The sequence below is a fragment of the Astyanax mexicanus genome, chromosome 11 (assembly GCF_023375975.1).
Source record: "Astyanax mexicanus isolate ESR-SI-001 chromosome 11, AstMex3_surface, whole genome shotgun sequence".
NCBI classification, from domain to species: domain Eukaryota; kingdom Metazoa; phylum Chordata; class Actinopteri; order Characiformes; family Acestrorhamphidae; genus Astyanax; species Astyanax mexicanus.
In genome coordinates, this window is record NC_064418.1 from 1473611 (window position 1) to 1500921 (window position 27311).

The window sequence follows — 27311 nt, forward strand, 5'->3', positions numbered from 1 at the left end:
GCATACCTTATGGGTAGGTTGTCTTGATAAAGTTATAAAGGAACAAATAGCTAGCAAACTATTTGTGACCCTTTCATATGCTTGTTGCCACACTATCACATTAAATTAACTATTCTATTCAGAACCAAAAGCCAATAGCTACAACAAAAAAAAAAAACTGATCATCAGAGAAATTGTATATCCATTAGACCAAAAACTCTGTCAGCGACCTTGTAGTAGATTGTCTTAAGAAAGCATGACCAACAGGACACCAATTGCATGAAAGATGTACCCTAACATGCTCTGTCTACAGAAATCCACGTTGACATCGACCGATGACCCAACGTCCAGTGGCCCATCGATCGATGGGGAGGGAATGTAGTGGATTAAACAGAGGATTCCTGCATCGCTTGGACACACACACACACACACACATACACACACACACATACTACCCCCACTTTATGGTCTATAAGGAACTTCAACCCCCAGAACACTCTAAAAGCCTTGGAGTTATCTTTTTCAAACAGCCTTAAATTTCAAAATGACATTTCCTGACTATTTCTTCACTCAGCCTCGCTCGAGAACCCTAAATGCAAGTCAGGGTAAACATTTTTAAATTCTTTTTTGACATTCCTTCAGACGCTGTCAGTCGTAAATCTGGATTTAGGACCGTTAATGTTTAAACATCTGGAACTGTGCACAATTGTGGTTTTGCCAACAGCACAATCACCAGGACAAGGACGGGACTACGGGACTTGAGAGAGGGTTCAAAACTTAATGAATGCCTTGGAAATTGTAAATTCACCAAATATATTATACCAATTTAGGGGTTTGTGCTTTCTGCAACCACTTAGAAATAAGATTCATGAAGTTAAAATGAATGCTCTTAGCTTGGAAATTACATTCCCAACACCAACTTCACCAACTTCCCCCACGGTCGTAAATTCCGACGACAGCCGCTTATCTAAACACAGCAGAGGGGAGGAATTTCTCACTAAGAAGATTTTGCTTAAAATACATATATATTGACTATATAAAAAAGGTGTTTTATAGAATGTTTACTAAATAATGGTATATGTGTCTGGTATATGGTATATGTGTTTGGATGGGTCCTGATTGAATTCTCCTACACATTCAAGTCTGAATCAACAAGGTTTAATTAGCATTTGATAATATAGCTTTATTTGGTTATCAGTGGTTTAATCATGTATTTTCTTTTAAGTGATTTAATTGGGTTTAAATAATATCATGACTCTTGATCTCTTTCTGACAGAGTACCATCCATCATTGTATTTCTAAGATTATCTTGAGTATTACAAAACTGTTTGTGGGCAATATATATATATTACATTTATTGTGATTCAATTGTAAGATTGTGTTTCCTGAATTTATCATCACAAACTGATATGCTGAAAAATGTATTTTGATCCACTGTTTAATTGAGTTTTCTTTTGGTTTGATCTATTAGAAAAATTCTGAAGCATGCTGACCATGTGAGCGAGGGGGGGTTTTATGGCCCTTTGTGAATCCCCACCAAAGTTTGAAATTGCTCCTAGACCAATCAAAACACAGACACTTGGGCCACAGGGCCAATCATAGCTCGAAGGCCAAACAGGCCACAGAGTCTAATAGTTAAACTCAGTTGCCAGTAGGTTTGGGAGTTCAGGTCAGAGGCCAGTTGGAGGAGTTTGCAGTTCAGTTAGAGAAGGAGTGGGAGAAGGAGTTGGAGAAGATGAGTTGAGGAAAACAGTTAGAGGAGAGAGGTTAGGGAGCCCAGAGATGGATAAAGGATAGACTGTTAGTTTAGTCATCTTAAGTTAGTTTTCTTAGACTAGTGCATTTAATCTTCAAGTATATTAATATTAGCTATCCTAGTTAAAATATCTAAGGTTATTTTACAATCTACGAAGCCAAGCATTATTCCATCTAAGTTTAGCTAAAGTACAGCTGAAAAGGAGATCCGCCAGATCCAACCCAGAAACCTGCGGTCCGGAGGCCACCAGCAAGCCACCTGAGAGCGAAGGGATTTCCCTGTGGGTTCTCATGGGGCTCCGTGCTGACACAGGAAGTCAAGCCACCCTGCAGACCGGCTCACGTGATCCTTTTTCGGGGTGAAGCAGCAGACGACCAACCCAGGCGGACGTCACCAAGGCTCACTTCAACAACTCAGAGTAAGGCAGAGCTGGGTTTAATCTTTCGGCAGATGGTGTCTGTTGGTCATGGTTTGGTCGGGTCTTTAATAGAGCGTCTTTAGTATAGATGACTCATTTTGAGTGGCTTGGTTGGAAATAAGAATTGGTTTCGTAGACTTAAAATGCCTTAGACCCTTATTTAGAAATACTCACTTAATAGTTATATTAATCTTTATTCCTTTCATATCAGCATTATAACGTGTTTGTTCTTTTATTTCTCATTTATCATTCTACACTATGATTTGATATCTAATGGCTACATTTATGACTTTTTAATGAATTATTTACTCATATCTGTGTGATTTAATAAATACTTTTATTTTACAAAACCTGTCATTTCAGTGTGTTTTTCTGGATAACTTGGTTATGAAAATTTCTGTTACCTGTAGAAACCACACCCTGAGATGTCTTGTGTTATTAATTAATTTGATTAATTAATTAATTAATTAATTGATTAATCTAATTAAATTAATTTAATAACTGGCGCCCAATTAAAAAAATATTTCAACATCTCAATTAGCACCAGGTATTAAACCACTGAGCCCGCTACATAATGGAAGCGGAATCCAAAAGCATTTCAGGCCGTTTCTGTCAGAGAGTCGAGGGAACGCTATTACTCTGCTGCCCAAAATATTCCCAAGGCTTCAGAAACACTCCGACAGCATGCACTCGCTGTTCACAACAGTGCAAAACATTATGTAAAAAAAAACAGCATTATTACAGCCGTAGTTGAGATTATTGTGGTCTTGTTACATGACCAATGTTGCATTTAATATTTCTTCGATAAACAACCTGTAGCTAAAAACACATTTTCACTTTTTCCGTTTTTCTGTTTGTTTTCTCTCAGAAACAAAGACTAGTGACAGCTAAAAATGATGAGTTTCTTTAATTTTACCAAATTGTAAACTTCTGGAATATAATCAAGAGGAAGATGGATGATCACAAACCATCAAACCACCAAACTGAACTGCTTGAATTTTTGCACCAGGAGTAAAGCAGCATAAAGTTATCCAAAAGCAGTGTGTAAGACTGGTGGAGGAGAACATGATGCCAAGATGCATGAAAAAAAACTGTGATTAAAAACCAACCAGGGTTATTCCACCAAATATTGATTATTTTTGAACTCTTAAAACTTTATGAATATAAACTTTTTGCATTATATGAGGTCTGAAAGCTTTTTTTTTGTTATTTCAGCCATTTCTCATTTTCTGCAAATAAATGCTCTAAATGACTATATTTTTATTCCAATTCCAATTCCAATTATTTTCAACCTTTTTTATCCTTAAAAATGAAACAGGCTGCCTTTAAAAACTATATACACTGACATGCCAAACGTCATGGGATATGGCTTATGTAAATCATATAGACTATGTATGTAGATTGATAAGGAAAAGTTGTCTCAGGGTAATAGATGGCTTGGTAACATCCCTATATATATATATGTATATGTTGTAAGATGTTATCTTGTTCAGTGTGGTCATCAATTTTAAGTGGACTCATTTTTTTCCAGAACTGAATTATTTTAAGTATTTCAAGCAGTTGGAAAAACAGAAAATCCTAAAAATAATAATAAAATCCATACTAATAAAATTTCTCAGAGTAAATATAACTGGCAACCTCAAAGCACCACAACCTGGAAGGTCAATACTGATTGAATTAAACAGTGACCACAGCCGTAACTGTCTTCCGGCATGCGTCATGCGTTTTAGAACTACAAAACAAATCCAGGAATGGACTCACGTTTTGGAACGTCGCATCCTCAGAACAGCACATCGCCCAGGATAAACTCTTCACACTCATTTTCCCTCAAAACGCTCGGCTAACCTCCCTGATAGCGCTTTCCCACCATCTGTATCCCTGTGAGCTCCTGCGGGTCTGTGTGGAGTTTCAGCGCCGGACACTGAAACACTGAAACCGAAGCTCCTTGTTAATAAATGATGGCGCTCGGTCACGTAGCGCGGGAATGTGAAGGAATGCATGCTGCACAATTCATGACTAGCGTTAGCGCTAACTTAGCCGAGTCAGTGCTTTAGTGTCGCTGCTTAGCCGAGCTTAGCAGTGCCACACTCTTCTCCTTATATATTAAATATATAAATAAGATATGAAATGTACAGCTGCATTATAGACACGGAATCTGAACTGGGATACTGTGCATCTGTGTGTTTATATTCTCTATAGAGACGCTTCTACTGATTTTATTACATAATTATTGATTCCTTTATTCAGAGAAAGCTTTCCACAAGATTGTTGAAGAGCATTGCTGTAAGGATTTGATTGCATTCAATGACAAGAACCCCCACCCCCCGTATTGCATAATAAAGCCTCTAGTTTGTGTTTAGTCCTATTCTATTGGCAGAACTTCTCTGTATGTGCTGCACATCTGTATCAGCAATGCATTTACAAATATTTGAAAATATAGGCATTTAAGGTGGAGTGGTAAATCAACAGCATTTAAGATGGAATGGTAAATGTACAGCATTTAAAGTGGAATAGTAAATTAACAGCATGTAAGGTGGAATGGTAGGTTAACAGCATTTAAGGTGGAAAATTAAATTAGCAGCATTTAAGGTGGAATAGTAAATTAACAGCATTTAAGGTGGAATAGTAAATTAACAGCATATAAGGTGGAATAGTAAATTAGCATCATTTAAGGTGGAATGGTAAATTCAAACATCTTCATCTGATTTACTAAAGACAATAATGTGTGTTTAAGCAAGATACGGTAGATACGGCAGACAGATATATACATGATTTGATCTCCCTAAAATATTCAGGTATTCAGTTCTTAATTAGAAAATAAACATCATGTAAACCATCACTGTCTGGTAAAAAATTATATGATTTATTTTTATTTCTTTTTAGTAGTAGAATGTTCTTCTTTTTTGCTGAATATCTGTTGCATCAATATGTATACCTGTAGCTAACAGGCAGGGCTAAAAGCTGCTGTAGTGTAAATAGAGTATATGCTTTATTCTCATGCAACAGTTTTTTTGTCACATCCCCAACTCAGTGTATTTGAATGACCCGATCAGAAGCGGAGCAGAAAGGCTAATCGGACAGCGATGCCCCCAAACCACACAGAGCAGGACCGATTCCTGCAGCATCTGTTGCCATGGCACCTGATGCTCCGCCAGTCTGGCGCTCTGATGCTGCTCGTGTTGCTGCTAATCAGAGAGCGGCAATGTGTGAGTTAGCCTGAGTCATTTTCAGTATTTATCACATTTATCTCACACACACACACACACACACACACTTTCAATCTCTCAGACTGGAAACATTACATGTTATAATGTACAGTATTGCATATTGTAATGATTGATTGTAATGATATTGAAAAATGTGGACTATGCTGTTTGGTGGTCCAGCTGCTTTAAGGTGTCATATGACATAAGTATTAACACTAGAGGTGTATATTTTACTGAAAATTACAATATTTAAAAAATATATATTTTTTAAATTATTTATAGAGAATAACAGTTTTAAGCATTTAGTTGAACAAAAAAAAAACTTTTGTCTATTTTGTAAACATTATTCTACCAAGGCTCTGATTAGCTGCCTAATTTGGCCCCACCTACACAGCATGCAACAGTTTAGCTCCACCCATTCAGCCTATAGCAGTTTAGCTCCACCCATCATTCAGCCTACAGCAGTTTAGCTCCACCCATCATTCAACCTGCAGCAGTTTAGCTCCACCCATCATTCAACCTGCAGCAGTTTATAGCCCCACCCATTCAGCATACAGCAGTTTAGCTCCACCCATCATTCAACCTGCAGCAGTTTATAGCCCCACCCATTCAGCATACAGCAGTTTATCTCCACCCATCATTCAGCCTATAGCAGTTTATAGCCCACCCATTCAGTCTACAGCAGTTTATCTCCACCAATCATTCAGTCTACAGCAGTTTAGCTCCACCCATTCAGCCTATAAAAGTTTAGCTCCACCCATTTAGCCTACAGCACATCACATATATCTGCAGGAAGCTTCTGCAGTCCACTTTCACCTAACGATAGCTGAGATGAATTATTTATATTTCACACAATGATTCTGTGTAATTACTTAACAAATACAAAAGAGAATAGAACATAACTGTAGAACAGCAGCAGCACATTCACCGCACAGCTTGTATTGCTTTGCACTGTATGAATAATTTAACCCTGTAATCCCCAGGAGTGCAGGAGGCAGGTCATATTAACCCTGCTAGCGCTCAGGAAGATTATCTTTATTCAAGATGAAAATGATATATTGCTATATGTGCAAAAGTATGTACACACTTGTAGGTCACATGTATTAACACTAGAGGTGTACATTTTACTGAACATTAAAATATTGTTTTAAAAAACACATACTGTGCTGTGATATGTTAAAGTTTTATTTAGAATAACAGTTTTAAGCATTAAGTAGAAACAAAAAAAAAATACTTTTGCCTATTTTGTAAACCACAGTATTTTACCAAGGCTCGGATTAGATATAACATAATATAAAGTAATGTAGAAAAAATAGAAAATAGAAAATAAAAATAGAATAAAAAAGATAGCTAAAAATAGGGGTATTCTATAGCATAAATAGCACTGCTTTTAGGTGAAATACTGCTATTAGCACAATTTTTCATGATTTTCTTTTTGTTTTAAATATTTTAACTTTGGGAAAACCCATACCACCCAAACCAAGGTTCTTGGTAAGTTACTATTTTTTTTAGTTCTACTGAATGTTTCAAACTATTATTCTACACAAAATCTGAACATTTATTTTGTGGCACTTGTGAGTTCTTAAAATAGTAATAATAAAATGTGTTTTTTTTGTTGTTTTTTCTCATATCGCCAAAAACATTGATATTGAAAAGTAATATATATATATCTGTTAATATTGATATATATTTATTTTTAAGGGTCATATGAGTCACCCCTGTGTAATGTCCAGAGACAAGCACTGACCAACAGGAGAGCTTGGAACTTGGAACTCCATCTTTGGGATCTATAGTTTCAGATCTTATCTCTCTTTTGCTCTCATCCTCTGAACCATATGCAATCAAATCCTCCTCACAGCAATGTTCCAGGATCTAATATAAAGCTTCTCAGAACAGTAGCAGAAGCTGCTCGCTGTGTTTAAGAAGCAGCTCCACAGATTCCTAATTATTTCTCAGGAAAACAACAAAATTACTCCTAAAACTTCTTGATAAAAAGCTGAAACGCAGCAGCACTCAGGGGTGATGATGTAACCGCCTGACAGACGGAAAATTTACCTCCCGTCTCAGAAGAGCGCCGGACGCAGGGACAGCACGCGATAATTGGACATTAGATATGAGGCTGGGTCAAAGGTCACTCAGCATGGGATACTGGCGCTCCATAACAGCTCCCTTTAGCTTAGCCATCGCTTAGCCATCTGAACGTGAGTTCAGTTTCTGCTTTTTCTGTCAAAATGAAATAAAACATACCACACTAATCAGATCCCAGTCTGGACTTTAAAGATTGTCAGGGTGTTTTCTCTCTGTTTGTTTTGGTCTGAATCAGTTAAGAGTTTTATATATTATACATTTGTTTTTCTTTGCATTTGGTTTGTTTCACAAACAATTCAACTCAACCAAAATACGTTTGCTTATGGGTCAGACCTCTGAATGAATATGTGAGGAAGAAGCAAAAAAGTATATTTTTTTCTGGACTAGTGTATATATTTTTACAGTTTTGCAGTATTGTCAACCATTGTCCACATTATCTTCTGGGAAAACACCTTGTAATAATGTAATATGCTTGGTTTCCAAGAATGACGTGTGCTTTGGGTCATTGTCTTGCTGCATGACCCATCTTCTCTTTTAAGATTCATTTCATGGACAGATTTAATTGAGAATTCATTGTTCTATCAATGAAGACAAGCCACCCTGGCTCAGATACAGCAAAACAGGCCCAAACCATGATACTACCGCCACCATGTTTCACATGTTTCTTTTTATTGTGGTGTAAACCATCCACAAAACGTTTTTTTCTAACAGAACAGTATAAGAGTAGCTTTCTCCTTACATCAGCTCACAGACGCAGAATTGTGATGATCAACATCACCCTAGGAGTGATGAGGGGAAAGAGAGATAGCACCATCTACTGTACTGTACCCACCCAGAGAGAGCAAGGACAACAACTGTGCTCTCTCGGGGCTCCGGCAGCTGAAGACAAGCTGATCCCATGACTGGGATTCAATCTCCCAACTAGTGATCTCCTGGTCTTAGCGGCAGCGTTTTAGACTGGTGGAAAACGCTGGCATGCTGAAAATAAAAAAGCACAAAACCAGTTTAAATTAGCACAGATTTTAACTCAGGCTAAAAATAATGCTAACTTTAGCTTGTAGGTAACAGAGTGTAACAGAGTGTGCAGTAACTGCCTGAGGGTATTTAAGGAGTAAATTTAGGGCGGGAGTGTGAGACTGGACTCCACAGCAGGCAGGTCTGTCTTAATTTATGTTCATATACTCCGCAGGGCGTCGGTCCAGCTGTAATTAGCCGCTAACGCTGCAGGCTGCTGTCCAAACACCAGCAGAAAGCTACTCCTGCGCATTCGGGCTGCGCGGTTGGGTCTGGGCAGGCCATGCGACGCTGTGTGAATAACAGCAGCTATAACTGTTTAGAGTTTCAGAGCAGCGACGGCCTTTACTGCGGCCCGGTTCCCCCGCCGGTCCGAGACCCACTCTGAATGCTGCTGCTGCACCTTATTATACTGCGCTGCTTTTGTCCGAGCCATTGAGCGGGTGAGCAGAATCATGGCCTGCGAGCGCTGAGGGCTTTTCACTTCACCCTCACACAGCTGGTCACTGACCAGGCCTTTTTAATCTGAACAATGCTCGACCCTGAGTGACTTCCTCTTCAAAAGACGCCTATTTTCATCCCAAAATGTGACCAGTCACTGCATTAACTAATACAGAACAGAAATAACACATAAAAATACTGAATTTATGTGGACATAGGGGTGGTAAAAAATTATATATGCACCTGAGACATAGAAAAAAAGGGTTTAACATTTACCCATTTTAGAATTTAATATTTCAACAAAATAGAAATACATAAAAAAAACATACAAATACACAAAATGTACATTTTAAGCAAGAATGACTTGTAGCAAATATAGAATATTGCTTGGTCTTAGAAAGTAGGATTATGTAATGGCAAACTTCAGTCCAACTAATAGAGTGAAAGAGTGAGAGAGTGATAAGAGTGAGACAGAATGAGAGAGTGATAGAGTGAGAAATGGAGAGAGAGAGAGAGAGTGATATAGTGAGTCAGAGTGATAGAGTGAGTCAGAGTGATAGAGTGAGAAAGTGAGTCAGAGTGATAGAGTGAGAGAGTGAGTCAAAGTAATAGAGTGATAAGAGTGAGAGTGAGAGAGTGAGACAGAATTAGAGAGTGATAGAGTGAGAGAGTGGTAGAGTGATAGAGTGAGAGTGATAGAGTGAGAGAGTGATATAGTGATATAGTGAGAGAGTGAGTCAGAGTGAGAGAGTGATCGAGTGAGTCAGAGTGAGAGAGTGATAGAGTGAGAGAGTGATAGAGTGAGTCAGAGTGAGAGAGTGATAGAGTGAGAGTGATAGAGTGACAGAGTGATAGAGTGAGAGAGTGATAGAGTGAGAGAGTGATATAGTGATATAGTGAGAGAGTGAGTCAGAGTGAGAGAGTGATCGAGTGAGTCAGAGTGAGAGAGTGATAGAGTGAGAGTGATAGAGTGACAGAGTGATAGAGTGAGAGAGTGATAGAGTGAGAGAGTGATATAGTGATATAGTGAGAGAGTGAGTCAGAGTGAGAGAGTGATCGAGTGAGTCAGAGTGAGAGAGTGATAGAGTGAGAGAGTGATCGAGTGAGAGAGTGATAGAGTGAGTCAGAGTGATAGAGTGAGAGAGTGGTAGAGTGAGAGAGTGATAGAATGAGAGAGTGAGTCAGAGTGATAGAGTAATAGAGTGAAAGAGTGATATAGTGATATAGTGAGAGAGTGATAGAGTGAGAGAGTGATATAGTGATATAGTGAGAGAGTGAGTCAGAGTGAAAGAGTGATAGAGTGAGAGAGTGATCGAGTGATAGAGTGAGAGAGTGAGTCAGAGTGAGAGAGTGATAGAGTGAGTCAGAGTGAGAGAGTGGTAGAGTAATATAGTGAAAGAGTGATATAGTGATATAGTGAGAGAGTGATCGAGTGAGAGAGTGATAGAATGAGAGAGTGATAGAGTGATAGAGTAATATAGTGATATAGTGATATAGTGATAGAGTGATATAGTGATATAGTGAGAGAGTGATAGAGTGAGAGGGAAAGTCAGAGTGCACTCCTACTATAAAGCATGTATAAAGTGAATTCAGGTGTGGGACGAGTTTCTTAGCTTTGATAGCGGAAAGCATCTTTCCCTGCAGCTAAAGCACAACACACACACACACATACACACATACACACACACACACACACTCACACACACACACATACACACTCACACACACACACACACACACACACACACACACACACACACTCATGAATTAAACATAATCTGGAGTGCTTCTTTTTATACTGCCTGCTAAACAAGATGGAGGAGCAGACTAACCTCAAGGAAACACACAAATACACACACACACACACACACACACACACACATACACACACACACACACACACACACACACACACACACTTACACACACACACACCACAAGAAAGACTATATAAACCCAACACTACCAGAAGGAACATCTCCCATTACTGACCACATACATTAAATCACAGCAGCAGAACTCTCATTACATAAGCTGTGAGCTCTGAGGAGCATCACTCCTCTCTCTCCACGTGAGAAAACGTGCCAGCGTTAGCGTTAGCACTAGCGCCAACGCTAAACAAACATCTAAATCCACTCTGCATTCCAGCAAGCTGAGTATTGCAGAAGCGCACAAAAAGCAACAGACTGTGAGCTGTGAGTAAAAATGAGTTAAATGAGTTTGGATGCAAATGATGAAAAGCAGGATAATTTATCCAAAAACACAAGACAAAATCGTAATGAAAAATCAGGCTGAGATAAAAAACACAAGAATAACAAACCCTGTAAGTAAGGAGTCCCAGTATAAATAGTCCTGTTAATGAGGTGACGTCCAACAGGTGTGCGTAAGGGGCGGAGTCAGCCTCTTTATACTCTGGAGAGGTGCGGTGTGTGCAGGTGTGAAAGAACGAGTGAGGTTTGAGTAAAGACTTTTCAAAAATGTTTGATTTAAAAGCAAGAACTGACTGAGCGATGACTGGTTGGTCCGAACCAAAGTATCAGGTGTGAAATGGGCTGTGAACAACTGTGAACTGTTTATTAATGGTTTATAACCTAATTTTTATTACCATTAATAAACTAATTTGTAAACTATACATAAACCCTTTATAAAGGAGCCTTATTTTAAAGTGGTACCTGATGCGTTATCTGCTGCAGAAGTATTTTGAACCCTAATATCTATAATTTTACCTACAGAGTAATGAATGAAGATACTTTTTAACACCATTATATGTTAAAAAACATTTTTGAATATTGCTATTGGAAAAAATAGCCTTAAATATTGTGATATTATTTTAGGGCATGTTCATGGTGCAAGTTTTTTGCTGTTTATTGCAAAACTGTCTCATTAAACCATTTTAAAAGTATAAAAAGAGTAGAATGAGTAAAATCTGACTAAAGAGTTAATGGCTTGTCTTTATAAATGTTGGTGGGTTGCTGTACTTGTGTTAAATGCAGTGAAATCCTCTTCACAGCGATGTTTCAGGATAATCTAGTGTAATCTACTCCTACATGAAGAGCAGAGGTTGTGCTGCATTAAAGAGGAAACTGTTAATTTGAAGGTTGTTAAGCACACTCTCACGCTCTCAGACTAGCGGGTGATGCTAGGACTTTAGCCGCTCCATCGCAGCGCTGCGCTAACCGAGGGAAGGCTACAGGTAATGAAATTGGAGTTTAGGAATAGGTGTCAGGTAAGGACGTCCACAGCCGACCTCTCTTCTTGCTCTGAAGATGAAAGCAGATTAAGATGATGAGGGCGACAGAGGCTTAACGCTAGATTTGCTAAAGCTGTTAGCGCACACAGCGGCACCACGTTAGCGTGGGCAGAGCTAAATGATGGGGTTAACGCCTGATGCTAACAATCTCTGTTACTTTGCAGACCTGTTAGGATCTTGACATAGAGACACCTCCCCTGTAGGAAAAAAAGAATAATTCAATTATGCTGAAATAAGTCTGTACTTATGTACTTAATTATGTTGTTTTGGTACAACTAATTTGTACTTAATCACTACTTGTTACCTGCTACAATTTAAGTGTATTTGTGTTCAAGCATACAGAAAACTCCTCCTCAACCTCCATTGTCTGCAGTAACTAGTAAAAGAAAATATTTAGAAAAACGAGTCGATCAGGAAAAGCACCGTGTCTACATCAACCCGCCAATTAGTATTCATGGCCCCACCCACCTCGGCTTTCATTCCAACTGCATTACTTTCTGGATCTGGACTACCCACCTCTGTGTGTATGTAACTATAGGTTTAAATTGGATCTCCGGTGAATTTGGTGTTTCACAGAGACGCTAAGACTATGGCAGTGGCTAAACTGCACTTAGCAGGGCATTATTACACATGTTGTAAAGTAACATATAACACTGTAAATACTGTTATTAGTGTAAAAATGTCTTTATTTACTTTATTTTAAAATGTTTTTAACTGTTGTCCGTTTCGCTGCCTCCTGGTGTTGCAGTGCTGTTAGCCAATCAGAGGTGATATGTTTGCATGTATAAATATTTATGAGTAAGAGCCGAAATTCAAATGTTTTTCTAATGTTTTTCCACTCCTCCACCGGACTAAAACAGTGTTATACCGGATCACCGGAGCACTTTTTTCACACTAGAGACATTTTGCTCTACTGTCAGAAGATCAGCGGTACCAAATAATAACTGAATTATTGTCAGATATTTCTAAAGTGTGTAACAGCAGCTCCATACCTGTATCATCACTCAGCTGTTAAAAATATGGGCCGAATTGAAAATGTGTCATAATTTAAAGCAACATACATAAATATAACAAATATAAGCAGATAAGCAACCATACAGCAGATCATCATTTAAATTCTATAGGCTAGGATTAGGCTTATACACACTGTATCTCTAAATCTTATTAAAATGATCAGTATTTATGGTCTGAGTTCAAGTTTAGGTTGTCATATTCTCTCACGTTTTACACATTTCACTGCTTTTTAACTGCAGTACAGAGGATTATAACATGATGAAAATTAAGGGATAAACATGAGCTACCATTTGATCAGTCATGATATTTACAGTCTTTTAAAAAATTTACATATAATTGTACTTTCCCATATGAAAAATAAATAAATAAATATATATATATATATATATATATATATATATATATATATATATATATATATATATATATATATATATAAAGTATATATAAATATATCAAGAGGAAGATGGATGATCACAAGCCATCGTTCCCATATGAAAAAAAAAAAAGAAAAAAAAAATATATATATATACAACCTCTGGAATATAAAGTATATATAAATATATCAATATAAAGTATATATAAATATATCAAGAGGAAGATGGAAGATCACAAGCCATCAAACCACCAAACTGAACTGCTTGGATCATTTTTGCACCAGGAGTAAAGCAGCATAAAGTTATCCAAAAGCAGTGTGTAAGACTTGTGGAGGAGAACATGATGCCAAGATGCATGAAAACTGTGATTAAAAACAACCAGGGTTATTCCACCAAATATTGATTATTTCTGAACTCTTAAAACTATTTATGAATATAAACTTGTTTTCTTTGCATTATTTGAGATTATAAGAAAGCTCTGCATCTTTTTTGATATTTCAGACATTTCTCATTTTCGGCAAATTAATGGTCTAAATTACAATATTTTTATTTGGAATTTGGGAGAAATGTTGTCTGTAGTTTATAGAACAAAACATCAGGGTTCATTTTACTCAAACGTAAACCTATACATAACGAAACCCTTGTTTCAAATTAAAAGCCCTCTGCAGAGTTTTGTAAATGATTAAAATCTTGACAGATATACTGTACGTAACTGTTGTTAATGTGGAGGTGGAGTAATGTAATTATTATCTTTTTCAGTGTTTTTAGTTTTATCTGAAGGCACCACCAATTATTTACATATTATATATATACTGCATGCTCCTGTGTTAGTAAATATTCTAGTATTGGGTATATTATCACCTTCATGGCCTTTTTTTTAACAAGTTTGACAATTTTAAACAATATAGAACCAGCAAAATCCAGTCTTAACCCATATTTTTCAGCAGAAAATTCAAAGTTAAACAAAAAAATCAAGCTAAAACAGTCAGCTAATAGAAACATAGCCATGCACATTCTCTTCAACCAGACAGCAAAACTGACCAACGCAGCCTGATGTTCTCGCACACTCACGTCAATCTACAAACCAGCATTACACTAATCACTCATTAATCTCTCGTTCGCCAAGGCCGGCGCATCACAGCGCGCTAAATGCATTAACCATGTTTTTGAGGGTGCGAGTGTTGTCTCAACACGTGATGCGTGACGGCAGCTGCAAACACAAAAACACAAAAAAACGCATTCCTATACGTTCAGATCTTTTTAAACTGCAGACGCTTAATGTGAGGGATAAGCTCTCAGACATTATAAACACTGAAGTACAGCTATGATGGGTCTCAGAGCCAATCCTTTAGGAGGATTATCTGGGGTCAAATCAAGAAAATCAAGCCCACTAGGTGCTGCGGGCTCAGCTGACCAGCTGACGGAACCGATTAGCCACTGGGAAATGTGTGCAGCTTATATCTCTTATGGCCCAATATGGAGGGATAAAGCTCTAATATGGGTTAATGTTTCTGCAGGGGAGCTTCAGCTGGGTATTGTATAGCCTGACATGAGGACGCCATTGTTCTGGTGTTTCATGACCAAAAGGGACGCTCTATAATAGTGTTTTTGGAAGTGCTGTCTAATACTGTTCAGATACAATACCACAGTATTTTTAAAGGTTTTAGCCTTAATAAAGATAATAGATTAATGTAACAAAATGTGGTACTCAGTATATCTCTAAAGTCCTGTGTTTTTGTAGTAGCCAGTCTGTTTGTGGTATCTGGTCCTGTATCTCCATGGTTTTCGTATGCAGTTTTTTTTATATAGCTGGCATTTCTCTGGTATCCTGTGTTTCTGTGGTACCTATAGGGTTTATGTGGTACCCAACAGTATACAGTGTATCTTTGGTATTTAGCGTTTTTTATATGTAGGGTTTCTGTGGTATCCAGCTCTTCTGTGGTATCCAGGGTTTCTATTGTACCTAGGGTTTATGTGGTATTTAGTGGTAATGCCTAGGGTGTCTGGTGTATCTTCTATAATGCACAGGGTTTCTGTGGTATTTAGTTTAATGCCTAGGGTTTCTGTGGTATCCAGAGTTTCTGTCATATCCAGGGAATTCCGGGTTCCTGTAGTACCTAGAGTTTCTGTGGTATCCAGTTCTTCTGTGGTATCCAAGGTTTCTATGGTATCCATGGTTTCTGTGGTACCCCATAGTTTCTGTGGTATCCAATTCTTCTGTAGTATCCAGTTCTTCTGTGGTACCCAGAGTTTCTGTGGCACCTAGGGTTTATGTGGTATCCTATGTTTCTATAGTATGCAATGTTTCTGTGGTATTCAAGGTTTCTGTATTCTGTGTTTCTGTCTGTAGTTCTTTTGTAGTATCCAGTGTATCTGTGGTATCCAGGGTTCCTGTGGTATTCGGTGTTCCTGTAGTACCTAGGGTTTCTGTGGTATCCAGTTTTTCTGTGGTATCCAGGGTTTCTATAGTATTCAGGGTTTCTGTGGCAATTGTATTTTCCACCTTAAAATGTGCAGAAGTGACACTATAACTGCTACATAATTTAAGGTGGAACGAACCATTTCAGCAAGAAGTGATGTACACCTATAAGTTCTACAGTTAAAATGACACCATATATATCAGACCTAGCATTTCTAAACACTGTAAGTATATACAATCCAGAATATTGTCCGTTCCACCTGAAATAGTACAGTAGTTACAATGTAACCAACATAATTTAAGGTGGAACAGACCAGTACAACACGAATCAAACTTTAGCTCAATTGTTTTTGGCGTTAACTCCATACAAGAGTTGCTCTACATCTTCTGCAAGTTCTACAAGTTCTGCAAACGCTGTAAGTATACAAAACCAAGCAGAACTTTGGTTCTCATTGCAACTGTGTGTTCCACCTTAAATGATCCAGGAGATACAATGGAAATGCCAAATAATTTAAGGTGGAACGGACCAATCCAACAAGAACCCAACTTATGCTTTGTATTTTGGTGCTGAGGTGTTTCTATGACACCTGTTCTACAGTGATCCGGATGCTCTCTGAACATCCTGTACATTCTGCACGCGCTACAGGCTGGAGGGATGTCGCGCGCGCGCTCGCTCGCCTCCTCCGTCTCTCTAAATCCGGAGGTTTCACTCGCGGTACCGGTGCGCGAATGGGAACTGAACTAGGCTCGCGCTGCCAACATGCAACTGCGCTTTGATTAAAAGATAAAAGGTAAAATGCAACCGTCAAACGCGCATCTTCATCCTAACCATCATCATCATCATCATCATCATCATCCTCAGCTCTTACCCGGTCAGTCTGCTCATCCTCGCGAAGCTGAAGACGTCCATAGCCGCTGCTCTCGGACGCCCGCGCGCCCCTCACACACACCATCATACACACAACATCACGCGCAGGCGAGCCCCCTGTACATACCCCACACACACACTCACTGTATCATCACTGCACGCGCGCGCTCACACACCGCAGCTACACGGGCGCGGGCACACTGAGAGAGAGAGAGAGAGAGAGAGAGAGAGAGAGAGACTGAGAGAGAGATGGAGAGAGAGACAGCAGCTTGGGTGTTTTACCGCGAGACATGAGAGGGGGCGTGGCAAAGAGAGATAGAGGAGGATGAGAGAGTGGTAAAGGGGTGAAGAAGAGAGAGAGAGAGAGAGAGAGAGAGATGGAAGAGCGTGGGTGTATATCTGTGAGGGAGGGGGAGTGGCAAGAAGGCAGTGAGTGAGATACTTTAGAAAAGAAAGAGAGAAATAGTGAAATAGTGGTGGATTGAGAGATTGAGAAAAAGTAAAATAAGAGAAAAAGAGAGGTGAAGAGAGTGAACGAGAGGAACTGAGCCACTAAGGAAATGAGAGATAAAGAAAAATGAAGAAAATGCATGCGACAAAATGAGCTATGAAGAAAATGAAATAAATATAAGTAAAAGAGAGACAAAGAGTGAACAAGAGACAGAGATGGATATAGAAAATGAAAGGAAAATAGAGGACAAAGAGAGATGAAGAGAGCAAACAAGAGAAAGAGAGTGATGTAGAAAATAAAAGTAAACCCAAGGAAAAAGAAAGAGGTGAAGAGAGGGTATGAAGACAAAGAGAGAGGTGGTAAATAGATTAAAAATTAAAGTAAAAGGGGATAGAGAGAGAAAAAGTACATAAGTACAAAAGAGAATAAGAAGAGAGAGTTGAATTTGAGACTATAAGAAAGAGAAAGAGCGAGTGCTGGAAAGTGAGAGAGTGAGAGAGTGCAGAGAGAGAAAAGGAGAAATATGCAGGTGAGTACAAAAAAAGAGAAGCAGAGAGAGTGGAAAAAGAGAGAGAGAGGGCAGGAAGTGAAAGGTATGTGGAGAGAGAGAGAAAAAGAGAGAGAGAATGAAGACAAGGTAAAAGAAGAGAAAGATAGAGATACAGATCTGATGGAGATACAGAGAAAGAAAAATAAGAGGTGTATAAAGCAAGAGAAAGATAGATAGTGGAAGAGGAGAAGATTAAAAGGAGAGAGAAAACGAGAGGTGAAGAGAGAGAGAATTAAGAGAAAGAGGGAGGTGGAGAAAAAGCAAAAAGTAAAAGAGATGGAGAAAGTGTCAGGTGGAAAGAAAAGAGAATAAAAATGAAAAGAACAGAAAAAGTAAAAGATAAAAGAGGGGTGGAGAAAGTGCATAAAGAGAAAAGAGAGAGGTCGAGAGAGAGTAGATAAAGAGAAAGAGAGAGACAGAGAGGGAAAGAATGAGAAGACTAAAAGATGTGGAGATCTGCGAAATCGCAGCAGCCATAACAAGCTGAAAAATCATGTTTTATGCATCACTGAATGAAACGCTATAAACTGCACATGAGGTTCAGGTTCAGGTATCACACTTTCATAGGTGATTCAGACCCACTATGAATGACGTAGCTGTTTAATTATGCAGATAATTTAAAAATTAGTGCAGCACCCATTCAATCTTGAATGGCCAGCATATTTAATCGAGCATTAGCATTAGCATTATCTTAGCACAAACATGCTACTGTGAACAGGGGCTCTAGTATAAATGAGCACGATGGCAGGGGTGGAGTTTTGACATTTACGGTTCTGAAGAGCTACCAGCCAGTGTTAATTGATGCTCAGCAATTAGCAATTATGGCTCTGTCTGAATGTGAAGGTGTTTATTTGGCGCTGTAATATCAGGTCACTCATTCACATCGTTCCACTTCAACCCTGTTATCTTCACATGCTAATTAGCTGCTAGTCTATCATCACGGGGCGTTTAATCGGTTCTGCTAATGAGCTGGGTTATCTCATCAGGGCTCGACACACACTCAGCCCCGCTGTCGGAGGCTATCTGAAGCTCCCTCTTACACAGACCGTGCTGAATTCATCAGAAAAGGGCAGAGAAAAGAAGGTTCGGACATCTTTTGCGTGAAAGGCCACGTCCTTCATGAGCTTCATCAGAGAAAGCAGCTCCTTATGGAGGAATATCAAGAAGCTCCACCAGCTTTTTAGCTCAGAACATCGGTGATAAACAGAATGGGGTAATTGTTGGGGGGTGGTTAACGGTGGATGGCTGGATGTTAAAATGCCAGCGCTGGTTAGTCAGTCGGCACAGTGAGTCAAAATGCCTCTGCTAGAGATGCCGAACTTGAGAGAACTTGTCATTTTCATTTTAGTCACATGAGCTGTTTGTCAGCTTTCAGCAGAAGAGCACAGCTGTGAGGATCTCCACCGAATGACCTTCATGAGCTGTCAACATCTCCATTTTTCTTTATACGTCTTTATATGTCTTTATCAGTCTCTATTCGTACACTTAGCTTCACTACAAGCTAATGCTATGTCATAATAGAAACAGAAACAATTTAAAAATGCTCCCATTATAACCAATGAAGGCATGGATACTGCTGAACATGTTCCAGTCTGGTTATATTCTACTGTCAGTGACTATTGGGAGGTGCCCCCTCGAGGAGGATTCCGATAACAGTGGTTGGACTTTCCTGCATTAACGGTCACAGAATTTAAATGGCTTGTTGCATTCGATTCTTAAACAAGTCATTGTCTGGCAACATAGGGCAACATGGCAACATAGGTGGTTACTACAGGACTGCTAAGTGCTATTTGGTTTCACTGATGTTTCTTAGGTTCAGTAGGTGGTTGTTTTGGAGTCTCAGGTGGTGGATATGGTGTTTTTTTGAGCATGTGCCCTCAGAACAAGACTTTATTAGATAATCTTGTCTTAGGTATGCGGAAATGTATTTAGAAACATCTGTGACCCATGAAGCCAATCCAAACCAGCCATGAGCACAAGCTGTTAAACATGCTGTGGTAATAAATCATCACCAGTAATTCATGACATATATTGAGCAATTGACGGTACATACAGAATGATAGTAGATAGCAGATATAGTATCGTAGTTGATTCTGAATAATGCAGAGCTGATACTAAAACGTTAATAGTAATTCATAGCAATGCATATGTTCGTAGTCGATGTTTGAACAGTTCATAGTGGATATTGACTAAGTCAAAGTAGATGCAAAATAATTCATCCTAGATACAAAACCATTCATAATAGAATGAATGAATAAGTCCATGTAGATGCAGAATAAGTAAAAGCAGTTTCTGAATAATTCACAGTACATACTGAATAGTGAATAATTCACAATGGATACAGAATGAGTTACAGAGGATACTGAATACTTCTTAATAAGATTGAAAAACTGCAGTGTAAAGGGACTTGTGAGATTTATGATATTATAACATGATGACATGAACATAATAACAAATATGACAAATTTGACCTCTGTCCTCTTACACTAAAACTTAAGCTGTGACCTAAAACTGCATTTTTTGGATTATTTAGCTTAAAATAGAGAAAATAAGTTTTTCATTAAAGAAAATAAAATCTCAACATCACTCAACGTCAGGTACTAAGAGAACAAATCAGTAAAAAATAAAATTTGTCAGCTGGAATAATAAAGTAGTAAAGAAGTAAAGAAACTGGGTGAAGTGTAGATCTGTCTGTAACTGCAGAGCTTCAGATCTCCACAGAGAACTCAGAGAAAAACAGAATGAAAAGAGAGAGAAAGGGTGAAAGCGTGGTGGTCTGTGTACTTACTGTATGACCGTGAACACTCCCAGTTCATCACTGTTCTCCATCCGCCGCTCGATATGGGACGTCCCGTATCCTTCAGAGGGTTTAGATTAGATTTCGTTTAGTTTAGTTTTATAGTTTTGTTTGTTTTTATCACTTTTTTTCCTCCGTTTTTTATTCTGTCAGTCGAGCTTAAACAGCGTCCCGGAGTCCGAAACAGACAGCACGAAAAAAAAGAGGAAAAAAAACAACAAGCGGCTATTAACACATAGTCTGCTCTATCGGACGAGTGGCCCCGGGCATAGAGAGAGAGAGAGAGAGAGAGAGAGAGAGAGAGAGAGAGAGAGAGAGTGAGAGAGAGAGAGAGAGAGAGAGAGAAAGTGAGAGAGAGAGAGAGAGAGAGAGAGAGAGAGAGAGAGCACTAACGCTTCTTCTGCTTCAGTAATGAAATGCCATCACATTACGGGCCAATGCATCGGCGAGCCACAGGGATCAATGCAGAGCAGCTGGACTCAGATATGTGGAGAGAGATAGAGAGAGAGGGAGAGAGAGAGAGAGAGAGCGAGAGAAAGTGAGGGTCAGTAAAAATGGAAAATCTACTGTCGGTCAGTTCGCAGCAGTGGACAGCAGTCTGTAAGTGGACGTCATGCTGTTGGACGAGCGCTGGGTTTAATCCTTTAAGAATAACCCACTTCTGCTCCAGTGAGCCGCAGTCTAAACACACTAAAAGACTTTTATAATGTAAGCATTTTATATCGTATATTAAAATAAATCAATTAAAACAAAAAGATTAAAACATAAAAAAACTTTAAAAAGTAAATCAATACATATATCGATGTATAATAATACAAATGGCTCAATTATTAAAACAAATTTAAAAAAATATGTTTTCAGCTGCTTTTTGAAACTATATACTGATTATATCTGATCTCAACTTCTTTTCTCTTTTCTTCTATTCTTTTGTCTTCTCCTCTCTTCTATTCTTTTGTCTTCTCCTCTCTTCTCTTCCTTTTTCTTCCCTTCTCTTCTCTTCCCTTCTTTTTTCTTCTCTTCTCTTCTCTTCTCTTCTCTTCTCTTCTATTCTTTTATTTTCTCTTCTCTTCTTTTCTTTTCTCTTCCCTTCCCTTCTCTTCTCTTTTCTTCTCTTCTTATCTCTTTTCTTCTCTTCTCTTCTATTCTTTTCTCGTCTCTTTTCTTCTCTTCTCTTCTATTTTATTCTTTTCTGTTCTCTTATCTTTTCTTCTGTTCTTTTCTTCTGTAATCTGTAATATATGATGGTGCCAATCCATTTAATGCCTTAAAAACTAAAATCAGTTTTTAAAATCTATTCTAAAAGAGGCTGAAATCCAGTATAATGATGCCAGAACTGCTGTAATGTGTTCTCTCCATCCCTGGCTGCAGCGTTCTGGACCAGTTGCAACTTATCATTCATCTTTTTTGATAGACCATGAATAAAGAATGTTTTTACATTGATGTTAAAGAGCACATGTCATGGAAAAGGACACTTCATTCCCCCGATGTCCCAGTAATCTACTGGTGAGGACCTTCTGCTCGTCTGATCTGATGTTTCTCTATAAGATCGTCTCTCTGAGCTTTTTGGGAACTTCAGAAATAGATTCAGTGAAAACCAGAGCTGAAGTGTTTCCTCCCATGAATATTTAACAGTGTCATCCAGTTATGTGGCCCAGATTTTGCCTCAGGATACAACATGAAGAGCCTGTTTTTCCATCACACACACACACACACACACACAGACTGCTGCCACTATAATCAATACACCCAGTGTATATGATATAATAACACCACTATCTCACGTTATACATATCTAAATACCACAGCACTGACTAACTGACTCACTAACTCTCTAACAACCACTAGAGGTCCCACAGTTACCACCAAGCAATACCCAAGCAATAGGGTCATATTCTTTATAGTGACGCCTGCTTCCATTTATCACCATAGTATAGAAATTTGAGTCAGTAAGGTTCTCTACAATCAATCATAACTTCACACCAAACCTCCATCCATTCAGAATGATTTTGTTTAATAACCCCTTCCAAAGTTCCTCATCTTATTTTAACTTCCCTAACTCATTCCCAGCTTCTCTAACCCCTTCCTAAATTGCCTAACTCATTCCCAACTTCCCTAACTCCTTCCCAGCTTTCCTAAACCCTTCCCAACTTTCCGAACTCCTTCCCTAACTCCTTCTCAACTTCCCTATCTCTTTCCAGCTTCCCAAAACTATTCACAACTTCTCTAAATCCGTCCCAACCTCTCTAACCCCTTCCCAACTTCCCTGACTCCTTTCCAACTTCCTTAACTCCTTCCTAACTTTCCTAACTCTTTCACAATTTCCCTAACACTTTTACAATTTTCCAACCCCCTTGCCAACTTCCCTGAATTCTTCCTAACTTCCCCAACTCCTTCCCAATTTCCCTAACCTCTTCCCAACTTCCATAACTCCTTGCCAACTTCCGTGACACTTCCCAACATCCCTAACTCCTTCCCAACTTCCCTATTTTATTCCCAAAGTCCCTAACTCCTTCCCAACTTCCCAAACTCTTCCCTAACTCCTTCCCAACTTCCCAAACTCTTCCCTAACTCCTTTCCAACTTCCCAAAAACATTCCCAACTTCCCTAACTCCTGTTCAAACTTCCCTAACCCCTTCCCAACTTCCCTAACTCCTGTCCAAACTTCCCTAACTCCCTCCCAACTTCCCTAACCCCTTCCCAACTTCCCTACTTCCTGTTCAAACTTCCCTAACTCCTTCCCAACTTCCCTAATTCACTTATAAAATTAGAGTTAACCAGGAGCATCTAAACTGAGGAGAGGTTGAGGATTGAGGACAGGCTGGTGGTGATGGAGGTCAGGGCTCAGAGGAGGGCGTCTGTCCTTCCAGGCTGCTGATATTTATAAATATCATTTCTCAACCGGCCAGCGGTGCCCTCAGACACAACCCAAAAATACCACAGTCTAATAATCCTAATAAAGCCTCATTAATAAACATCCTACTAAATACTGGCAGTTTCTTTTATCAGAAATCAATCAATCATTTATTCAATTAACCTTTATTTACACTCTGGAGTACACTGAGGGCGCTCCTCCATTCTAAAACTACCAAATATAGAATGATTTGCAACATTAAACAATAAAAGATCTAAATTTAATATGAACTATTACAAAATTCACTAAACGTAACTAAAAAATAACACCAATACTACCACTACTACTATACTAATACCACTACTTTTACTTTTAAAATTGAGATACATTACAAAGAAAGTACTAAATAAACATAGTTGTTTTATTCTATAAACTACGCACAACATTTCTCCCAAATTCCAAATAAAAATGTTGTAATTTAGAGCATTCATGGCTGAAATAACAAAAAAAAAAAAAAAAAAAAAAAGATGCAGAGCTTTCAGACCTCAAATAATGCAAAGAAAACAAGTTAATGTAATAACCCTGGAATATCCCTGGTTTTTAGTCACAGTTTTCATGCATCATGTTCTCCTCCACCAGTCTTTCACACTGCTTTTGGATAACTCCTGGTGCAGAAATTTAAGCAGTTCCAGAGGTTTTCAATTTGGTAAAATCAAAGAAACTCATCATTTATTAGTGCTCTCTTATTTTTTTCCAGAGCTGTATAAGGACTGCTGCTTTAATATTGAGCAAAATTAAGTTGAATCTGTTGAAAGCTGAAACCCTCAAATAGTCCCAGATTATTATTAAATCAGTCTAAATGTCTGAATCATTGCAGAGTTCGGAGATTTCTCAGATTTTTCTTTTTTTTTAGGCCTTACCAATGTTCTGCTGGGTAAATAATGGCAAACAGAGCTGATAATGTCAGCCCACACTTAAAGTCCACAGTTCAAAGGTGTCGATATTAGTTGTCCTGCTTTTTATTGTCCAGCATTTATCTATTTCACCTCCATATAGATCAAGAGTCTGGAGAGATTTCTTCTTATCCAGCAAAAAAAAAGCTTTTACAGAAAAGCTATAAGAATAGAAATGTTCTAAACTAGAGTCTCACTTACAGCCGAAAAAACAGCCCAGATACACAAAACCCAGCAAAAACTCAGATCTATCAGTAAACAAGACACACACACACACACACACACACAGAGAGAGCGAGACAGAGTCTTCACAGTCTGCTGTTTATAATAAGCTGTTATTGTGCTGCGAGTCTCAGACAGACTGAAATAAAGAAGCACAGATCATTAAAGAAGAGAGATTTAAATCTGCTCATTAGTGAGAAATATTTTATCTTATTTTATAAACTGTGTTCTGCTGAAAACAAGTCTATGGGCAGAAAAATCAATTAAAAGTCAAATAAAAATACTTCATTATCTACTAAAGTATATATTTTACTTTAGTAGAAAATTTAGTTATCTATACTTTACTGGAGTTTTTTTTTAGAAAAAATTGTACTTATACTTGTACTTATATTACAAAAATAAATGCACTATAGGCCTAAGATTTTGTTTTTAGTGGCTTTATATTTCCCCTTATATTACTTTTACTTTTATACTTTGAGTAGTTTTGAAACCAGTACTTTTACACTTTTACTTAAAGAGTAAAACGTTTGAGTTGATACTTCTTCAACTTCTACAGAAGTATTTTATTAAACCTTAGTATCTAGTGTTTTCCCACACAATCCTACAGCACTTTATGCTTCCCTCTGCTACTGACAACTTTTATGGAGATGCGGATTTCATTTTCCAGCAGGACTTGGCACACTGCCCACAATGCCAAAAGTACCAATTGGTCTTATTATATAATATTCTAATTTTCTGGGTTTTTTCATTGTCTGTAAGCTTCATAATCATCAACAATAAAAGAAATAAACACTTAAAAGAGATCACTCTGTGTTTAATACATCTATATAGTATATGAGTTTTACATTTTTTTAAATAAAGATTTACTGAAATAAAGGTAACTTTTCAATGATATTCTATTTTTTTTAGATGTATATACAGTAGTATACCTGCAGAAACAGTGGTGTGGCGACTACTGGTGTTGGATGGTGGAACTGCACCTCATCTCCTCGGGTTCTGACCTCATGTTTGGATCAGTGATGCTCAGTAAGGTGATATGTACGGTGGCCGAGAAAGCCCAGCGCAGTGCAAATTGAAAAGCGCTGCAAAAGCACAAAACACATCCATCAAAATTACAACACAGGCGCAGCAAATAGAAAAACGCGCTGCAAATACAACCACAACACAACGGAAGTGAGTCACAACACAACGGAATTTTCCCGGGGGACCTTAAAAGATGCTGTACCAGCTGTATACAAAGGACAATAAGTGGCAAACAAGCTGAAAAGTAAGTTATGTTTATTACCTGTGATTACCACAGTTGTGTGCATATTATTAAAAGTTCTGCTTCACAAAACGCCTTGTTTGCCACTTATTGTCCTTTGTACACATAGTGAAGTCCGAGACGTTACTGAAGACGCAGCTTAGCTGGTACAGTATCTTTTAAGCTCCCCCGGGAAAATTCCGTTGTGTTGTGGTTCTATTTGCAGCGCGTTTTTCTATTTGCTGCGCCTGTGTTGTAATTTTGATGGATGTGTTTTGTGCTTTTGCAGCGCTTTTCAATTTGCACCGCGTTGGGCTTTCTCGGCCACCATAGATCTGGGACCAGTTTTCTAAAATCATGGAGAGAGTTTGTGTTCAGTGTGATGGATGAGATACTTGAGATACTTTGGGTACTTTTAAATACACTGAAAAAAATGATGAGTGAAATTGACTTTAAGAAGTTTCGCAACTTTCTGCATTCACATTTTTTAAGTAAATTTAATTTCACGTACATTTAAGTTACTTCAACTCGGTTTCAGGACTTAAATGTTACACAGAGTAAATAAGTGAACTGAACTTCAGTCAATCATTTCTTTTAGTAAACTTTACTTCATTTCTGCATATAATATTACCTAATTACAATTACTTCATTTATACAATATTACTCAAATAATTTATGATACATAATATATTATAATTCCTGAAATTTAAATATTTTAGTTAAAACACACATATTACACCGTCTCAAAATATGGATGGCATCTAATACATTATTTTTAGTGAACTAATATAAAGAATGTGTTGAGACAGTGAGACTTAGTCTGTTCACAAAATAATTTTTTGAGATTATGTAAATATTTGAATGTGTGTTTTAACTAAAAAAATATATAATAATGTTGTATAAATTAAGTAATTGTAATTAGGTAATATTGGATGCAGAAATGAAGTAAAGTTTACTAAAAGAAAGGATTGACTGAAGTTCAGTTCACTTATTTACTAAATGTAACATTTAAGTCTTGAAACCGAGTTGAAGTTACTTAAATTTATATAAAATTAAATTTACTTAAAAAAAGCAAATGCAGAGAGTTGAGAAACTTTTTTAAAAGTAAATTTCACTCATCTTTTTTTCAGTGTAATTTATCTGTGTTCTGAGGGTGTAGATCTGCTCTGTTCAGCGCTGGTTTAATAATGATATCTCTGTGGAGAAGCTGCTGTGTTCCCACCATAATGAGAACACGCCTGAGTGTTAATACGGAAACATCACTGTGTGTGTGTGTGTGTGTGTGTGTGTGTGTGTGTGTGTGAGTGTGAGTGTGTGTGTGTGTGTGTGTGTGTGTGTGTGTGTGTGTGTGTGTGTGTGTGTGTGGTGATGACACTCTCTTCCTGCTGGTTCTGCTTCATTAGATCAGAAGCAT

At 38.1% G+C, this 27311-nt stretch overlaps 1 protein-coding gene across 4 annotated transcripts in view; it reads right to left on the reverse strand.

Annotated features, from left to right (window-relative positions):
- The window catches only part of frmpd4 (FERM and PDZ domain containing 4), a 63634-nt gene extending 42783 nt beyond the window's left edge, over positions 1-20851 (reverse strand). Inside the window, exon 1 of one of the 4 annotated variants that reach the window (XM_049485256.1) lies at positions 8280-8384. In XM_049485256.1, coding sequence (XP_049341213.1) covers positions 8280-8347 — 68 coding nt within the window. In that variant the 5' untranslated portion in view covers positions 8348-8384. Of the gene's footprint in view, positions 1-3914; positions 4017-8279; positions 8385-16831; positions 17053-20619 lie in introns of those variants that run through there. The other 3 variants (XM_049485257.1, XM_022665629.2, XM_049485258.1) reach the window with 3 other exon arrangements.
- Positions 20852-27311: the final 6460 nt, after the last annotated feature.